At 42.5% G+C, this 14099-nt stretch overlaps 1 protein-coding gene across 4 annotated transcripts in view; it reads left to right on the top strand.

Annotated features, from left to right (window-relative positions):
• The window catches only part of LOC146198132 (anoctamin-8-like), a 58291-nt gene that overhangs the window by 25173 nt on the left and 19019 nt on the right, over nt 1-14099 (top strand). For 3 of the 4 annotated variants that reach the window (XM_084593461.1, XM_084593458.1, XM_084593460.1), the window contains exons 8-11: nt 445-507; nt 4264-4336; nt 7670-7725; nt 13284-13358. In XM_084593461.1, the coding sequence (XP_084449587.1) occupies nt 445-507; nt 4264-4336; nt 7670-7725; nt 13284-13358 (267 nt within the window). The remainder of the gene's footprint in view (nt 1-444; nt 508-4263; nt 4337-7669; nt 7726-13283; nt 13359-14099) is intronic. The other variant, XM_084593459.1, reaches the window with a different exon arrangement.

The following is a 14099-nucleotide window of genomic DNA, read 5'->3' as shown; positions in this document are numbered from 1 at the left end:
TTTTTCAAAAGCCTGTAAACTGCCTTTCTGCAGTCCTCTGCTAGACTCCTAGACTCTGGTTATAGGCTGTTCATTATGGCTAGAAATGTGCAGAAATTAATACTAATGATACCGTTTATCTTTCTGTGGTGCTTTTTACTGAGATATTTGCAAAGGAGTTGGGAATTAACTTAGAATGTTGTTTCTCTTGAATACAATTCAGGCCCATTTACTAAAAATTTCATTTGTTTCTGCATATAAAAACTTAGCAGTTCTTATATAAATTCCAATTTCACTCATCAAATATTGGACACCTTCTACCTGCACTTTATTCCGAAATTCAAAGACATCTCATCTGCATGCTTTAATTGTGGCTTTGTCAGGGCTGCAAGAAGCTTCCGAGAGGGAGTGCAGTTTACTGTTGTCATGTTGGCTCAAGTATGGTCTTGCTCTTGTGATGCACAGCACTGGTGGGACGAGTGGCGGGTGCAGAGACACTTCCTGGGCAACTTCTCCTTTTTGCCCAAGGTCAGTTGTGTGCACCGCATGCTCTCTCAGGTTTCATCTTTCAATTTCTGGCACTAATTTCTGCAGATGAACCGAGTGCGACTTAGAGGACACTTAGGTATCCTTTAGAGTTGCTGTGATGGCATTGCCATATAGATATTATACATTGTTTCCAAGTAATGGCCTTAATTAGTTTATATTATTAGTTCTAATTAGGAGTGCTAATTGTTAGTACTAAGTAGTAGTGCTAAGTAAGTAGAGTAGGGATGGAAGCGCTGCTCCATTTAATCCATTCTGCATCAACCTGCTTTTCCTGCTCCATCCTGCTCCAAAATGCAATATTGCTCCAAAACTCCAAACTGGCTGTTTTGCTGTCAAATTTAGCAGAACTGGTTTTAACGCTCAATGAACCTAGGAAACTTTTCTGTCTGCATTGTTCTAATGATTCTGCTGTGAAAACAAGTGCATACTTCACCATTGAGTCTCCTTATTAAGAACAAATGTGCTAAACTTACAGCAGGCAAAAGCACACTTGAAGCATTATAGGGCGATGCCACGAAGGTGCAAACCACTATAAATTTTCTCAAGAGTGTTGGAAAGCCACACAGGGCATGTCTTTAACACGAACTTAACACGAACTTAAGGTAGCCTCAGTATCGCTGAAGCAAAAACATGAGCCACTGGCAGAAGCTTACGAAGTAAATAATCTGAAGAGGAGAAAAGGCTATCCGTGAGTGCTGTCAATCCTCCTTGCAGGCAGCACTGACCACTGCTCAGGAATTTATCGACACAAGCACAGGCATAGATGTGCTGCTCTTTGATGTGAATTCCAAACTAGGGCTGGTGCTTGAGTGCATCAAAGTACTTTGGTAAACTCCACGTTTCAATTTGTCAGGTGGTCAAAAGCTTTTAATCAGACTTGATTTTCAGGCGTGAAGCGTAGAAAAAAGCATTTCATTTGCTAGTGTTGTTCCAAATTGTTGCTGAGGTCAGCTGTGATATCTTAAGCATCTGTACATGTTTTGGCTGTTTGTCTTGCCTTGTCAGAGATGCATGCACAGTCAAGCCAAGCATTGAGCTTTGAAAAAAAAAAAATTCAGAATGGATTTTTTGTATGTTAGGAATAGAAAATTGTAATCATTAAAAGTGCTCGATCCTACAAACATGCTCCAAAACTCTTGTTTTACTGCTCCAAAGCTGCTCCAAAAAAGCATTATTACTGCTCCCTGGGCTGCTCCAAAATGCTCAAGATTGCTTCCATTCTTGGTAGAGCTACTTAAGAGGGCCGTTTAGAATGGCTGATTAGGGTTTTAATTTTAACTAAGTGTCGCTGTAAAGTAGCGTGTGGTTGCTCTCTACTGTACGATATGAGGCGGTCGCATGAGGCCCCCAAACTATCGCATTGAATGTATGCTACTCAGTGGTGTAGAGGTAGCACGCCTGGCTCATGACTCTTAACCAGCTTTATTCTTTTCTGCGAAAGTGTTTTCTTTCTTTAGAGGCACTTCGTAATGCTGTTCGGCTGATATTGTGACCCTGTGGATGACATCACAGCCTTGCAGAAACCCCTGCCAGAGCACCTGCTTACCCAGCCATGTCACGTAGCCTTGCCACACACCTTTCTGACCAATCCGTATCTTATCTATATCTTCTGCAAACTGCCACCTGCCAGAGTGCCTGCCAACTTGGCTACGAAAAATTTCCCGATTGTTCGAGAGGTTGATGAAGTCAAGGTCACGTGACAAGGTTGAGCGCTGGTTTGGCAGTACAGCTTCATGACACCAGGTGGCAGTGCTGCCAGTGACTACTTGTGTGGGGTGTAGCAGCAGCAAAACGCTCCCTACTTCTATATGTGCGGTAGCTTCGTGCAGAGGGTTAGTCGCGCTAGTAATGTCTTGCATTATCGATGCTAAAACACTGTAATGGGTGAGCCCAGCACCAGGGGCTGCAGCATTAACATGTGGGACACAAAGGACTATATATATATATATATATATAAAGCGCAATAAGCAGCCATACCACGCACGATTACTTGCTTGCACATGTGCACATCTCATTACACTTGATTTACAAGCTGATGTGGTCCTAGAATACAACCAATATTTTTAACACAGGCACATTTACAACTACCCATGAAAATATAGTAGCACTGGGGGTCAGTGAGTATGCCGTTGGAAAAGGAAAAAATGAAACATTACAATTATTGTGTTATGTCAACTTATTCAGGTTAACTAAAGCCAAAGGGTTGGAATAAAACAGAGAAGGCACACAGAAATACGGAAGCATTGGACGCGTCAGTATGATTTGATGGACCACACTTTATAAATTTGCATGACATTGAGCGCAATAAAGTCTCAAGTGCATTATGACACCGCAGCCACCCACGCAGGAGTGGCTGCCATCAGCGTCGTGGTGCCACCACTGCTGTGTGTTTCATGCTGGCAGTTTTGCACGTATTCACCCTTTGTTGTTTTCCCTATTCAGTACTTTTACTACTCTTTCTTCTTCTTCATCTTTTTTTTTTTTCCATGTTCATCATGTCCTCCTTGACACATGCAAGCTGCAAAGCTCGAAGGCTGTTTAAAAGCTGGCTCCTTCTATACCACCTTATGAACTCAGTGGAGAAGTGTGCTGTAGGTATTTTGAGCACTGAGAGAAAAAAGAAAGGAAACCTGCAGAAGATCTCTAACTGGTGCACCCAATAGGGCATGTTTCTCAATATTAATAAATGCTTGGTCCTCAGAGTTTGTAAAAAGGAAACTATCCTGACACATCAATATTGTATAGCTGGCGTAAAACTTCCAGAATCCGCGTCTGTAAAATACCTTGGCGGTCAGATAAGCAATAAGCTAAGTTGGAATGCCCACATCAATGTTATTTGCGGGAAAGCTCTGAAGGTTCTCTGGTCAAAGGCCCCAGCAAATGTGAAATTGGCAGCGTACAAGGCTTTGGTGCGTCTTTGTCTCGAATATGCATGTTGTCTATGGGACCCTTACACAGCCAAGAATATTTCGAAATTAGAAAGAGTGCAAAGGATCGCAGCCCGTTTCATCTGTAACAGATTCAAGCACACAGATAGTGTTGCAGACATGATCAATTCCCTAGGTTTAGAATCTCTTCAGGTAAGGCGCACTGAAGCAAGGCTGAAAGTTTTGTACCTAATATACAACAATCTGATTAAAATTAACTCCCATGGTTATATTACTCCAGTTTCACAGTACGTGTTTTAATCATGGAAAAAAGCTAGAAAAATTGCGAGCATACTCCAATACGGTTAAGCTTTCTTTTTTTTTGTCAAAACAATTGCAGAGTGGAATGATCTGCCGACGTGTGTAGTGAATAGTCTGAATGTAGAAATATTTATTGATAACTTGAGAGCCTCTCGCATGTGAAACCTTTGTTTGTTTTATGCATCATCTGTTCGTCCTTACATGAAGCTTTTGTAACTTTGTTGTACCTTTACTTAATTGTATCTTTGCTCACCCCTACTTGCTTGGGGTCAAAAGACTCCGCGGTACTATTACTATATAAATAAATAAATAAAATGTGTTGCATTCGTGCCGTGGTTCTGAATATTACATCAGGTGTGTTCTGAAGCTGATGATCTGAGGAAAGCTCACATTATATTCGTGTAATTACAGTAAGTAAACACAAAAAAAAAAAGAACTGCTTGTGGTCATGGACATGTCTGTATGCCACAAACGGTACTTTCAGAAAACCCTATGCCTTCTTCCCCAGAAATGTTGCTGATTACTATGACTGCCATTGGTTTCACAGGTGCTGTTGGCTGTGGTGATTCATGTACTGGACACTGTCTACTACCGCATAGCGCTTTGGCTCAACGACATGGGTGAGTCCTCGTTATTTGCAGAAGCAGCACAGTACACCATCACGTTCTTGGCTGATGATGAATCTGTGGTGAAGTTCCACCTTAGTGCAGCTGCAAATCTCATTGACATTGGAATTTGTGCCAGGATGCCAGTTTAACATTGCCTACCACAGGGGTGTCTGAACATTCACGAAGGGTACAAATGCTCCTATGCATTGTGCATGTTGGGGACGATGAGGTATTAAAGATAAGTTTAGGAGCATGCACCATGGGGGCATGCCAGTCCTAACAGACAGGGCTGTGACCCATAACTCGCGGTGCAAGCAGTCTCCACTTAAGTTCGGGCCACGGGGGATAAACACGAGTTGCATACTCAAGGAGGCTTTATTCTGCCTGAGTAAATGGCAAAATACAGCACTCAAATACAACCGCCGTAGCAAGCAAACGTCCCGCTTGCGTGCGGGGGTGAAATAAAAACCCACCAAAAGAGGGAAGTACACTTGAAAAGGAGAGAGGAATGTTCTGCTCACTGCGCGTGGCTTCGCACTCACGGCTCGCATCGGTCGGTGCCCACGATGACCAGGCGACTCGGTGACAGCGGTGGTCTTCCCGGCGGAAAGTGTGAACCTTGCGCATGCGTGATCACCCGCTGAAAGACCCTAGAGATTCGCGAGAGGCGTGCTCGACTGGGGTTATGGAGAGAAGGCCACTAGGTCACGCCGAAAGGAAAGAGGGAAAATCCGCGACGGAGTCGCTGCTGGAGGCAGGAAAGCAGTGGGGGGGTGGCCGGTGTGCATTTCTCATACCATCCTTCCTAGCAGCACGCTCATAAACTCGCGTGATATTTACGAGCTGCCGTTTAATGGCACAGGGGATTCATTTGTATCCCTACAGCTTCTACCTGTGGCACCTCACCCACATACTGCGGGTTTGGGCCAGAGCAAGCCGAGGCTCAGCCAGCAATCGCTATGCGCCTGCACTCTCGCTCTGAAGAAAGGAGGGCGCAGGTTATGAGCACAAGTGTTTATTGCACAGAAAGCTGCATTATACTGCACTGCACTGATCCCCAGACCTCATTACAACCCATAGCCCTGCCGCAGCACCCGAAAGCGGGGCCGCAGTGCCGCACGCACTGGAGAAAAGTACACACGCATTTGCAATGGAGTGGAAGGCACCCATGGGCTACATGGCCAACCAAAGAGTTCAATGCATGCGACACATCGCAAGGAAGGTGATGGAAGCATGGAGCACATGTCGATGACACAGGTCGCACATAGATGCTCATCGTACGTCACCACCGGCATTGGCCAACGGTGATGAAGGACCGTGCCAAATCAGGCCCTCTTGACTCAGAAGCATCGAAACAATACCCCAATACATCATCGGGAAGTGGCCCAATGGGGACGCTAGACCAAGATTTATGATTAAATATTTAAATTCACTAAACATTAGTGTAGAGTTTTGTGCTGCTTTCTGAGGCACTTAATTTTTTCATCTGCATAACAGGTCGACTGATCGAATTGTATAAAAAATGCCTGCAGACTTTCTTAGGGGAACAGACATTCAGTGCAAAAGTTTGCAGTTGCATGGGAATATTGCCATGAACACTCAGTACCATAACTTAACGTATCAAGGTGCATGTTGTGGTAATTAATTATGGCTATGTTGCCTAGCCTAGTGTAATCTGTAATTTCATTTGCTGGAACAGCTTTCTTATATTTACTCGTTGTCTTAATCGAGGAAAAGGTGTTAAATTAGGGTCATAAATGCCAGGCTCTATGAAAAATATTTCATTACTGAATATTTCAGTTGGTATTATGCAACAGTTCTAGGATTTAAAACCCACGAGAACAGTTTTTCACAATGTGCTGGAACATAACATCTCTTGTGTGTCGAATGCACTGGACTGTCACTGGCTGGGGAATATTTATACTGTTTGTAATTGCAGGTAATAGAAGCAGATTAAATATTAATTAACATTCATGTCTTTACTAGATAGATATATTTTATTCAGAAACTAATCACTAGCACCTGGGGGTCAACAAACTGCACAAGGAATGTTTCTTTGGAGCAGCAATTTCAAGGCTAAGCTTTCATGTTCATCGATTTGGTCTACAAAAGTGACCTCAATACCATATTTTGTGGCAATGGCTACGCCCCCAACACGAAACCCTCTATCTCTTCGTTATGGCTGGTGACGTGGAGTAGAAAAATTTCATTATCATAATTCAAAGCATGCAACCTTGTCTCAATGTTGTCAATGCAGAAAATAGGTTCATGTAGCAAATGGTTCATGTAGCGAAACCTTCTCACGCCGAGCACATTGTGGCAATGGCAGAGGTCGTATCAGGCAGAGCTTTGCCAAGAACACTTACAATGGGCTAACTGTTGTACAGAAGCGCATATCCATAATGCTTTTGCAGCTTCGTTGCTGTGATAAGGCACTGACAAGCCAGCCAGTCGACAGTCATGCGATGCTGTTACAGAAATGGCCCAAGTGCTTTAGTTGCCAGTATGGATCCTATCATGTACGATCAACATCTTCTTTCCTGCATCTTTATCTTCCTGTGTACTGCACTAGAGTGGCTTTCTCCTTCATAACTTGTCTGTACTATAACCATTTTGGGTCCCAGTGCCTGTTACATTTAGTTCTGTGTCATTGCTGAGATCCTTCTTTTTTTTTTTTTTTTTTTTTTTTTTATTGAAATCTTGAAAATGGAGATTAATATATCGCTTTGCAGGTGGTTTATTGAACCTGGATTCTAGCAAGAGTCAAGTAGAGCAATCCCAGTTTTGGTTCAGAGCAATTTTTTATCACCTTTAAAAAGATTCTCTTGGCTATTCCAAAAATTGTCAGGTTAGACACATAGCTATGATCTTTTAGGTCTGAAAGTTTTGCTTGTTCAGACTTGAATGTTGAATGCATTGTTTCTACAGCTAAATTTTCTTTCACTTGTAGCAGCCTCGAGCTTCTGCTCCTTCACATTACCCTCCAGGTGTACTAACTGACTGCCAAAGCTGCTTAGCATCTGTTGCCTGAACGCAAGTCAGGCCCAGTAATTTTGGACAAAATAACTTGTTGGCCTTCCACAAATGTTTTAAACATATCATCTTCCGGTAGTTTTGGATTCTCTTCATCATGCCAGCACAGGAGAAACCTGCACACACACAGACTATAATAAGTGGTGCTTAAAAATCTGTAGCTGCTTTTAAAGTCACCCGTCCAAGTTCATACTAGGGGGGTAATTTGCTGGCAGAATTCAGCTGACCTTGCGTTTTTTTCTAGTCGCGTCACTGCATTGTTTGCCTATTGCATTTCTTTTCTTTTCTTTTTTTTTTCTTTTTTTCTGATAGAGAACTACAGGCTGGACCAGGACTATGAGGACCAGCTCATTATCAAGATTGCACTGGTAAGTCAAAGCTTACTTACTGTGACATTTCTTTTGTTACTTTTGTTGCCTGCATATGTATTGCACCATTTGTGTGGCTGCTTTAGCACCCCTTGTCCCTTCTTATTAATGCTGTAAACTTAAATTTTCTTCATATTTCAGATGTATTGTAAAATTATATGTTAAGCCATTACTGTTGAAACACATGGGTGGAGCTGAGGCTTCGATGGGTAATTAATTAGCAGCTTGAAGTAATCATCTTTATTTCTACAAGCAGTAAATTTCAGAGCACTTCAAGGGAGCATTGTGTCCTAATGCGGGCAGCCTTTTGCAAATATATATTGCCTGTTGCTTGTCAATGACTGTTAGAATATTTCTTAGTAACCTTTTTCTGACAGTGTTTTCTTGCCGAGTAAATTCCAAGAACACTTGTAGGACAAGGAAATGCAAGCTCTACACTTGTACCTTTGATGAACAGCTTTGACTTTTTTGTGATTGTGTTCTCTATATAGATACTAAATTTAAGAGGGGTACACACAGCAGCCTTTTAATCACATTTCTCTTTTTTTGATACTTGTAAGGTTAGGGGTTAAAGTATGGCATGTTTGGAAGACACCCTGCTTTTTGGTCTTGCATGCAGTTTTATTTTCTTCTAGTGCGGCTGCATTTCAGTTGATAATGCATGAACTGTGGTACAGAAAATACAGCATGAGCACTGAAGCTTTTGTGTCACTGCATGCATGTGAGTTTGCTCAGGTTTTGCAGATTTCACAATGTTAATGCTTGCTGAGGAGGTGCTGAAGATGTCGGCTTTGTAGGCTGACCAGAGGTGAGTGTCCATGTCCCTGTAGGCATTATAACTGAGTTCTCGGTATCTATGTGCAGGCTTACAGAATAATTCGGAGCGCCCGAGAGGCGACCGCTCTCCGGCCAAGCGCACCAGCGAAAAAGTCCAGCCATAGTCTGCGCACACGTGACCTCCCAAATGAGGGGGCTCCATTCTCCAGTGGAACTAGACTAGCGCCAATGTTCTTAGATGTAGACTGTTAGAAAACTGTGCCAGTGCACCATGCTGCGAAGTGGGCCCAAACAATCGCCGGTCCGGCGCTAGTTGATCGCAAAGCGACCACAGCACCCCTCTTCTCCACTGCGGTAAATGGATGAGGCCATCGAGCTAATACACAGGCAGAAATTTTAAAACACTACTAAACCTTTTCTTTCAATACTGCAACAGAAAATAAAATTGCGTTTGCATTTTAACACAAGAAAGCCACCATGTCTACTGAGGAGTCTGAAGCAAGGAGGTTACAGACACGGCTCAAGCGTGTTGTCTGCTACCTGCCTGCTTGAGATACGTCTGCAAACGCGGTAGCATTTTATGCGTACAAAGATGTGTTTAAAAAATGCAAACACAATTTTATATTATGTTCTATATCTGAAAAAAGAGGGTTAGTAGTATTTTAAAATTTCCGCCTGTGTATCAGCTCAATGGTCTCACCCATCTACTGCAGCAGGGGAGAGGGGCGTTGTGGTCGCTTTGCGATAAACTCGCACTGTACCGGTGGTCGTTTTGGCCCGCTTCACACAGCGCAGTTTTCCAACTGTCTCTATCTAAGAATGTTGACTAGCGCTGCGCTGCTACCAGTTGGCAAAGACTAGGGGTCTGCTAAGTGAGGGGTTGTGGCAATCGAGACTGTGCAAAAGGCGCTTCGCGCTGCTTAGAGCCAGCGCAATTCATTCAAATCATTCAGCGCGATTATCAGCAGTCGTGGCATGCAAAAGTGGTGCACCTCTTTACTGAGTACGAGCTCTGCTGACTGGCTAAACGTTGCACTGGCAACCGCTTGTTGTGTAAACAAGCGTGTTTTTTTTTGTTTTTTTTTTTCGGTGCAAAGAACATTTTGGGTAAAGTAAGTACGAACTCATTGAAGCATGAGAAAAGTTATGAAAGATTTGGTAGAAATAAATGAAGCGGCATATTTTGCACTGCCACTTCCTTGCCTTTGAGGTTCTGTGCATGCTGCTTCTAAATGTTTTCTGAAAGCCACAAGGTAACCAATGTTTTTACATACTTTGTACGTTATTCAGTTACATTTACTGGCCGATGGCTAATATTCCCAATGTTTATTTTCACTCGTGGGTCCGTGTTGGTTGGCATAGGTCAATCATTAATTTAGGTCGCACAGTATTCAAATGTAAATAAAAAATAAAAAAGCCAAAATGATTTCGAATGGTGCAGATGTAAGCAGTAAATGAGTACAGTGCAACAACAATGCCAGGTTCAGTATCACCGCCATAAGAAATCAAAAACTACAAGAAAGCCTAACTGTAAACCCCTCAAACCTTGCTGAGGCCGCCAAGTATATCATCAGCTGTCAGTGAACTTTAAATGCACCATTCACATGGATGGCAGCTTCCATCCTCAATCCTCAGGGTGGAGTCTCATAATCCTTTTAAAAATTCATCCTTTTCACTTAGTCAATCTCACTTTTCACAAATGACCTGCCGTAACTCGGCTACACTGACAGCCCTCAGACTCTGGCTGTACAAATTTTGTTTAGGGCATCCTACACATTTCCATTCATTCCAAAGTATGCACCTTTTAAAGGCCACACAGCCCTGGCGCTTTGTGTACAGGCTGCGATCAAGCTGGGAATGGAAACACCTACCTCCAAACACCTACCGGCCTTTCAACGCAGTTTGGAGTATAGTGGCGGTCAGGAATTTCACACTGTGCATGAGCTGAGGATAAACTTGGTGTTGTTTTCTGATAGATGCTCTTTGTTATTCTCACTGCAATGTTCCACACTATTCGTAAAGCCTTATTGGTCCGATTTTATTTGCACTCAGAGCGACGGAAAATTGCAGCTTATCTGTGTTACTATATAAGAACTCTCGGTTTAATGTACAGCTGGAAATATTGGTCGCCTCAGATCATAAAAAGCGACCAGTAAACTAACTTCACAGCATGCAGATGCCTGCGAACCTTTATAAAATTGCAGCCTTTACAATGTTGGGATAATTTTGGAGCACAAAGTGTCATAGCCTGGTGGTGAAAAACTAGCTTTTTCGTTTGCTTTTCTGAACTGTTTCATCACTGCTTTGTTGCTCCAGCTAACCCTAAACACGTATTTTGTTCAAAATTAATTCGTGAAGGGGAGAAAAAGTTCTCAAAGAAGCCGAGAATGAACAAATGAAAAGGAGGGTCTAGCACAGTGGGAAGGCAGACTACAGAACACAAATGCATCAATGCAATGCATAGCTTTTGCACGACCGGTTTCAGATAATGGTGCCAAATGCACATGCCAAATGATGACTTGCTTTTATGGCACAAGCTTCAGTGACGCTGCTTCCACTAGCCTTCATCTCCCTGTAGAACACCTAGAGGGTCCCTAGCATTTCAGAATTGTTAGCATCGTAAGGCTAGTCTAGGTTCGCTAGGGAACAAGGCTCACTTCCTAGGCAGGCTGCCACATATGCTCACTCCACAGCTGTATTCTTTCGTCAGTGCACTCCTCCGGCGAGCAGGCACCTGTCGAGCGCTCCGAATTATTTTGTGGACACCAGTACATATTTTTGCTCATAGGTAACTTTGGTCATCTGTAAAGAAAAAGCCATGAGGCAGCCACGCAGTTAACTTCCACTTTCTGAATTTTTTAGCTCCTGCTCAGGTTTGGTGCACAGTATTGCATACTGTTATATGTGCAGTGTTAGCAGTAATTTATCATTTGATGTGCCTAATTCACAATAGCTAAGTGCGCAAATGCCCAACAGTGCCACTACATCGTCTTAGACTGTCCAACGCTGCTCTTGACATGTGGAAGTTGTATATTTGCTTCCTACTAGCTGGACATTGTTTTTCTTATGTGCTTAGTTCAAGATAAATTCCCCCTTATGTCCACCATGTTATCTTGCCTGGTACAACACCGCACTTGACTTGTGAAAGTCACGCGTTTGCTTCCTGTTGGCGTGACATTTTTTTTTTTTTTGCTTTTTTACTGCTCTCATCCTACTTAGAGTCCTTTAAAAGTGTCGATTTTCCGTAAAGTTCTTAGAGAATGTCTACCTAAACTACTGGAGATGAGGTGAGAAAAAATATGCACTGGGAGAATTTTCAGGTCCAATGCCAAAAATTGCAAAAAAGGGGACAATTAGACACATTAGTGCACATCCTCGTTTATTTTCTCACTCACTGGTGTTAAACCCAGTGAAAAATGTATCACTGTTTGTATCAAATAGGAACTGCAGAGCTTCATCCAGTATGTCTTCCTGAGCTTCAGGTTCCGTCACCGGTTTGCTGCTTGCAGAGGTCAGGGATGGTTGAATTCCAGTCTTCACAGCTGTTAAGACATGGAAAATGCCTCATTGCCTAAAAGATGCCAGGACGGTATCCCCTGAAAGACCTGCCCAAACCTCGTCCATAGAGCTGACAGCATCCTAGCGCAACAGCTTTTTAATGATCCCCTTAGTTGTGACAGCAGAGTTCAAGGTGTATTTGGTGTAAATGGGGAAGAGAGCGGGTAGGACGAACTCATTTGGACAAAGGCAGAGGTGGTAGTGCATAAAAGGAGGCAATCTGATGCCGAGCTGCCCCACTGAGCACTGGGCATCTCTAGTAAGATGGCTGTGGGGTTTGCATCTCCCACCTCTGTGTCTAATTGCTACCTTTTGTGAAAGCCTACAAAGGGCATAATTGGAAAGCAGTTCATTTCTTGCTCACTGGATGTCATTAAGCTGCTTTGTTCTCACATCCAATGTTAGACAGCGGAGGCATGATCCTCAAGTTTTCTTCATTTGCACGTATGTATGGAATGCACAAGCTGCTGCTTCGGCAGCACACTGTGAGTGCTCATGGCATGCAAATGTAAACGTTGCATTTGGGTGCTTGCATTGTTGTGCTATATTACCATTGCATTTTTCACTAGCTTGGTTTTAAAATTCCTGGATTGTAACCGTTAGTCAAACTTATCCCTTCACTGTGCAGTGCCTGCCTTCAGTCTATGGACCCTGCTTTGAAGGAAAAATGTCCAAATTCTCAATCGTGCAGAGAGTGCTTTTATCCTCCTGTATTTGTTTATTACTCCTGCTTAATACTGTTGGGAAATAAACAAAAAAGAAATTATGAAAAAAATAAAGAGACTGAATTCTCACAGCCAAGGCATCAAAGCATGGGAGTTCAAAAGCAAATTGCTCATTTTCTGGTTCAGCCATGAAATGGAAAGAGCAGCATTTCCTAGTGGTTCACATATGCACTTCCATTTTGACAGTTTTCGATGTTTCTTATGGTTTAAGTTAATCTTTTCTTTGTCTAACATAAAATTTCTGAGGACAGCAGAATATAGGGTCTGTGACCACAGCATATGTGGTATGCTTTGAGTGAGTGAGTAAACTTTATTAAATGTTTGAGGATCTTTTATCTTTGCCTCTTCAGCCGAGGGTGACGAGCGGTTGGCGACCCAGTCCAGGGCACCACTGGCTTTTGCCAGCTTGCGAGCTTAGTATGCTTTTATCTGTGCTTGGCTGAACATCTCAGTGTGTTGCTGAACCTGTTCTTTAAATTTAATTCAGTTCACATTTAGTTCCAGTTTGTCAACTCGTTCCTGTCCCTATTCTACATTGCCTTCTATCTCCAAGACATGGAGCAGCTCAGAGAGGTATGCACTTCCTGTCTTGTTATTTTGTTTTACTTGTTTTCAACCCTTTTTTTTATGATCGATTCTAGTTTTCAATCATATTGTGCATATAATTAGGTTAAGTTCTGGGATAGCTTCATTTAGCAACATTGCTATGAACTGGGGGTGTATAAATATTGAAATTTTCAAACGCGAATTGAATATGAAATGGGGAAATAGATGCCTTCGAATATCGAGTTAAATATTAAATATCTGATCAGTGGAGAACAATGGAAAATTAAAATTACCAAACATTGTGCATCTTGTCTGTTTCAGAATTTACATGTTACAGAATTTACACGCTGTCGGGAAGGCCCTTTTCACAAAAGAGAAGGTTCCTGTTCCCAAAACAGCCCCATTGCTTTCTGAGGATGCTTCACTGCGCAGTCTGCGCAGTCGAGTATTGCGGTGAAGCGTGTAGTGCAGTGAAACTGTGGTAAATTAAAAAATCTTCAGCGTATTCGGTCATTTTTTTACATTTGGAAAATTTTGAATATCATTTTTTTCTACAAAATATGTTTGTTATTCGATCTGTGTTTGAAATTTGAAATATTCGCACACCGTGAACCCTTTTTTGCAACTGAACACTTCAGCACTGCCTAGTTGGATCAAATCGTTTTATGGTGAATTCAAATTGGCAATATGGAGCAACCTCTGAAATCGAAGAGCTGTTTCAGTGAGTTATTTGTATTAAGGTTTTGAGTTCTGATTGGAGCGCAACGG

Source organism: Amblyomma maculatum, chromosome 2 (assembly GCF_055883805.1).
Source record: "Amblyomma maculatum isolate TAMU_Amacu chromosome 2, ASM5588380v1, whole genome shotgun sequence".
In the NCBI taxonomy this organism is placed as follows: Eukaryota; Metazoa; Arthropoda; class Arachnida; order Ixodida; family Ixodidae; genus Amblyomma; species Amblyomma maculatum.
Note: the sequence above shows the minus strand (reverse complement) of the source record. Positions and strands in the feature narration are given on the sequence as shown.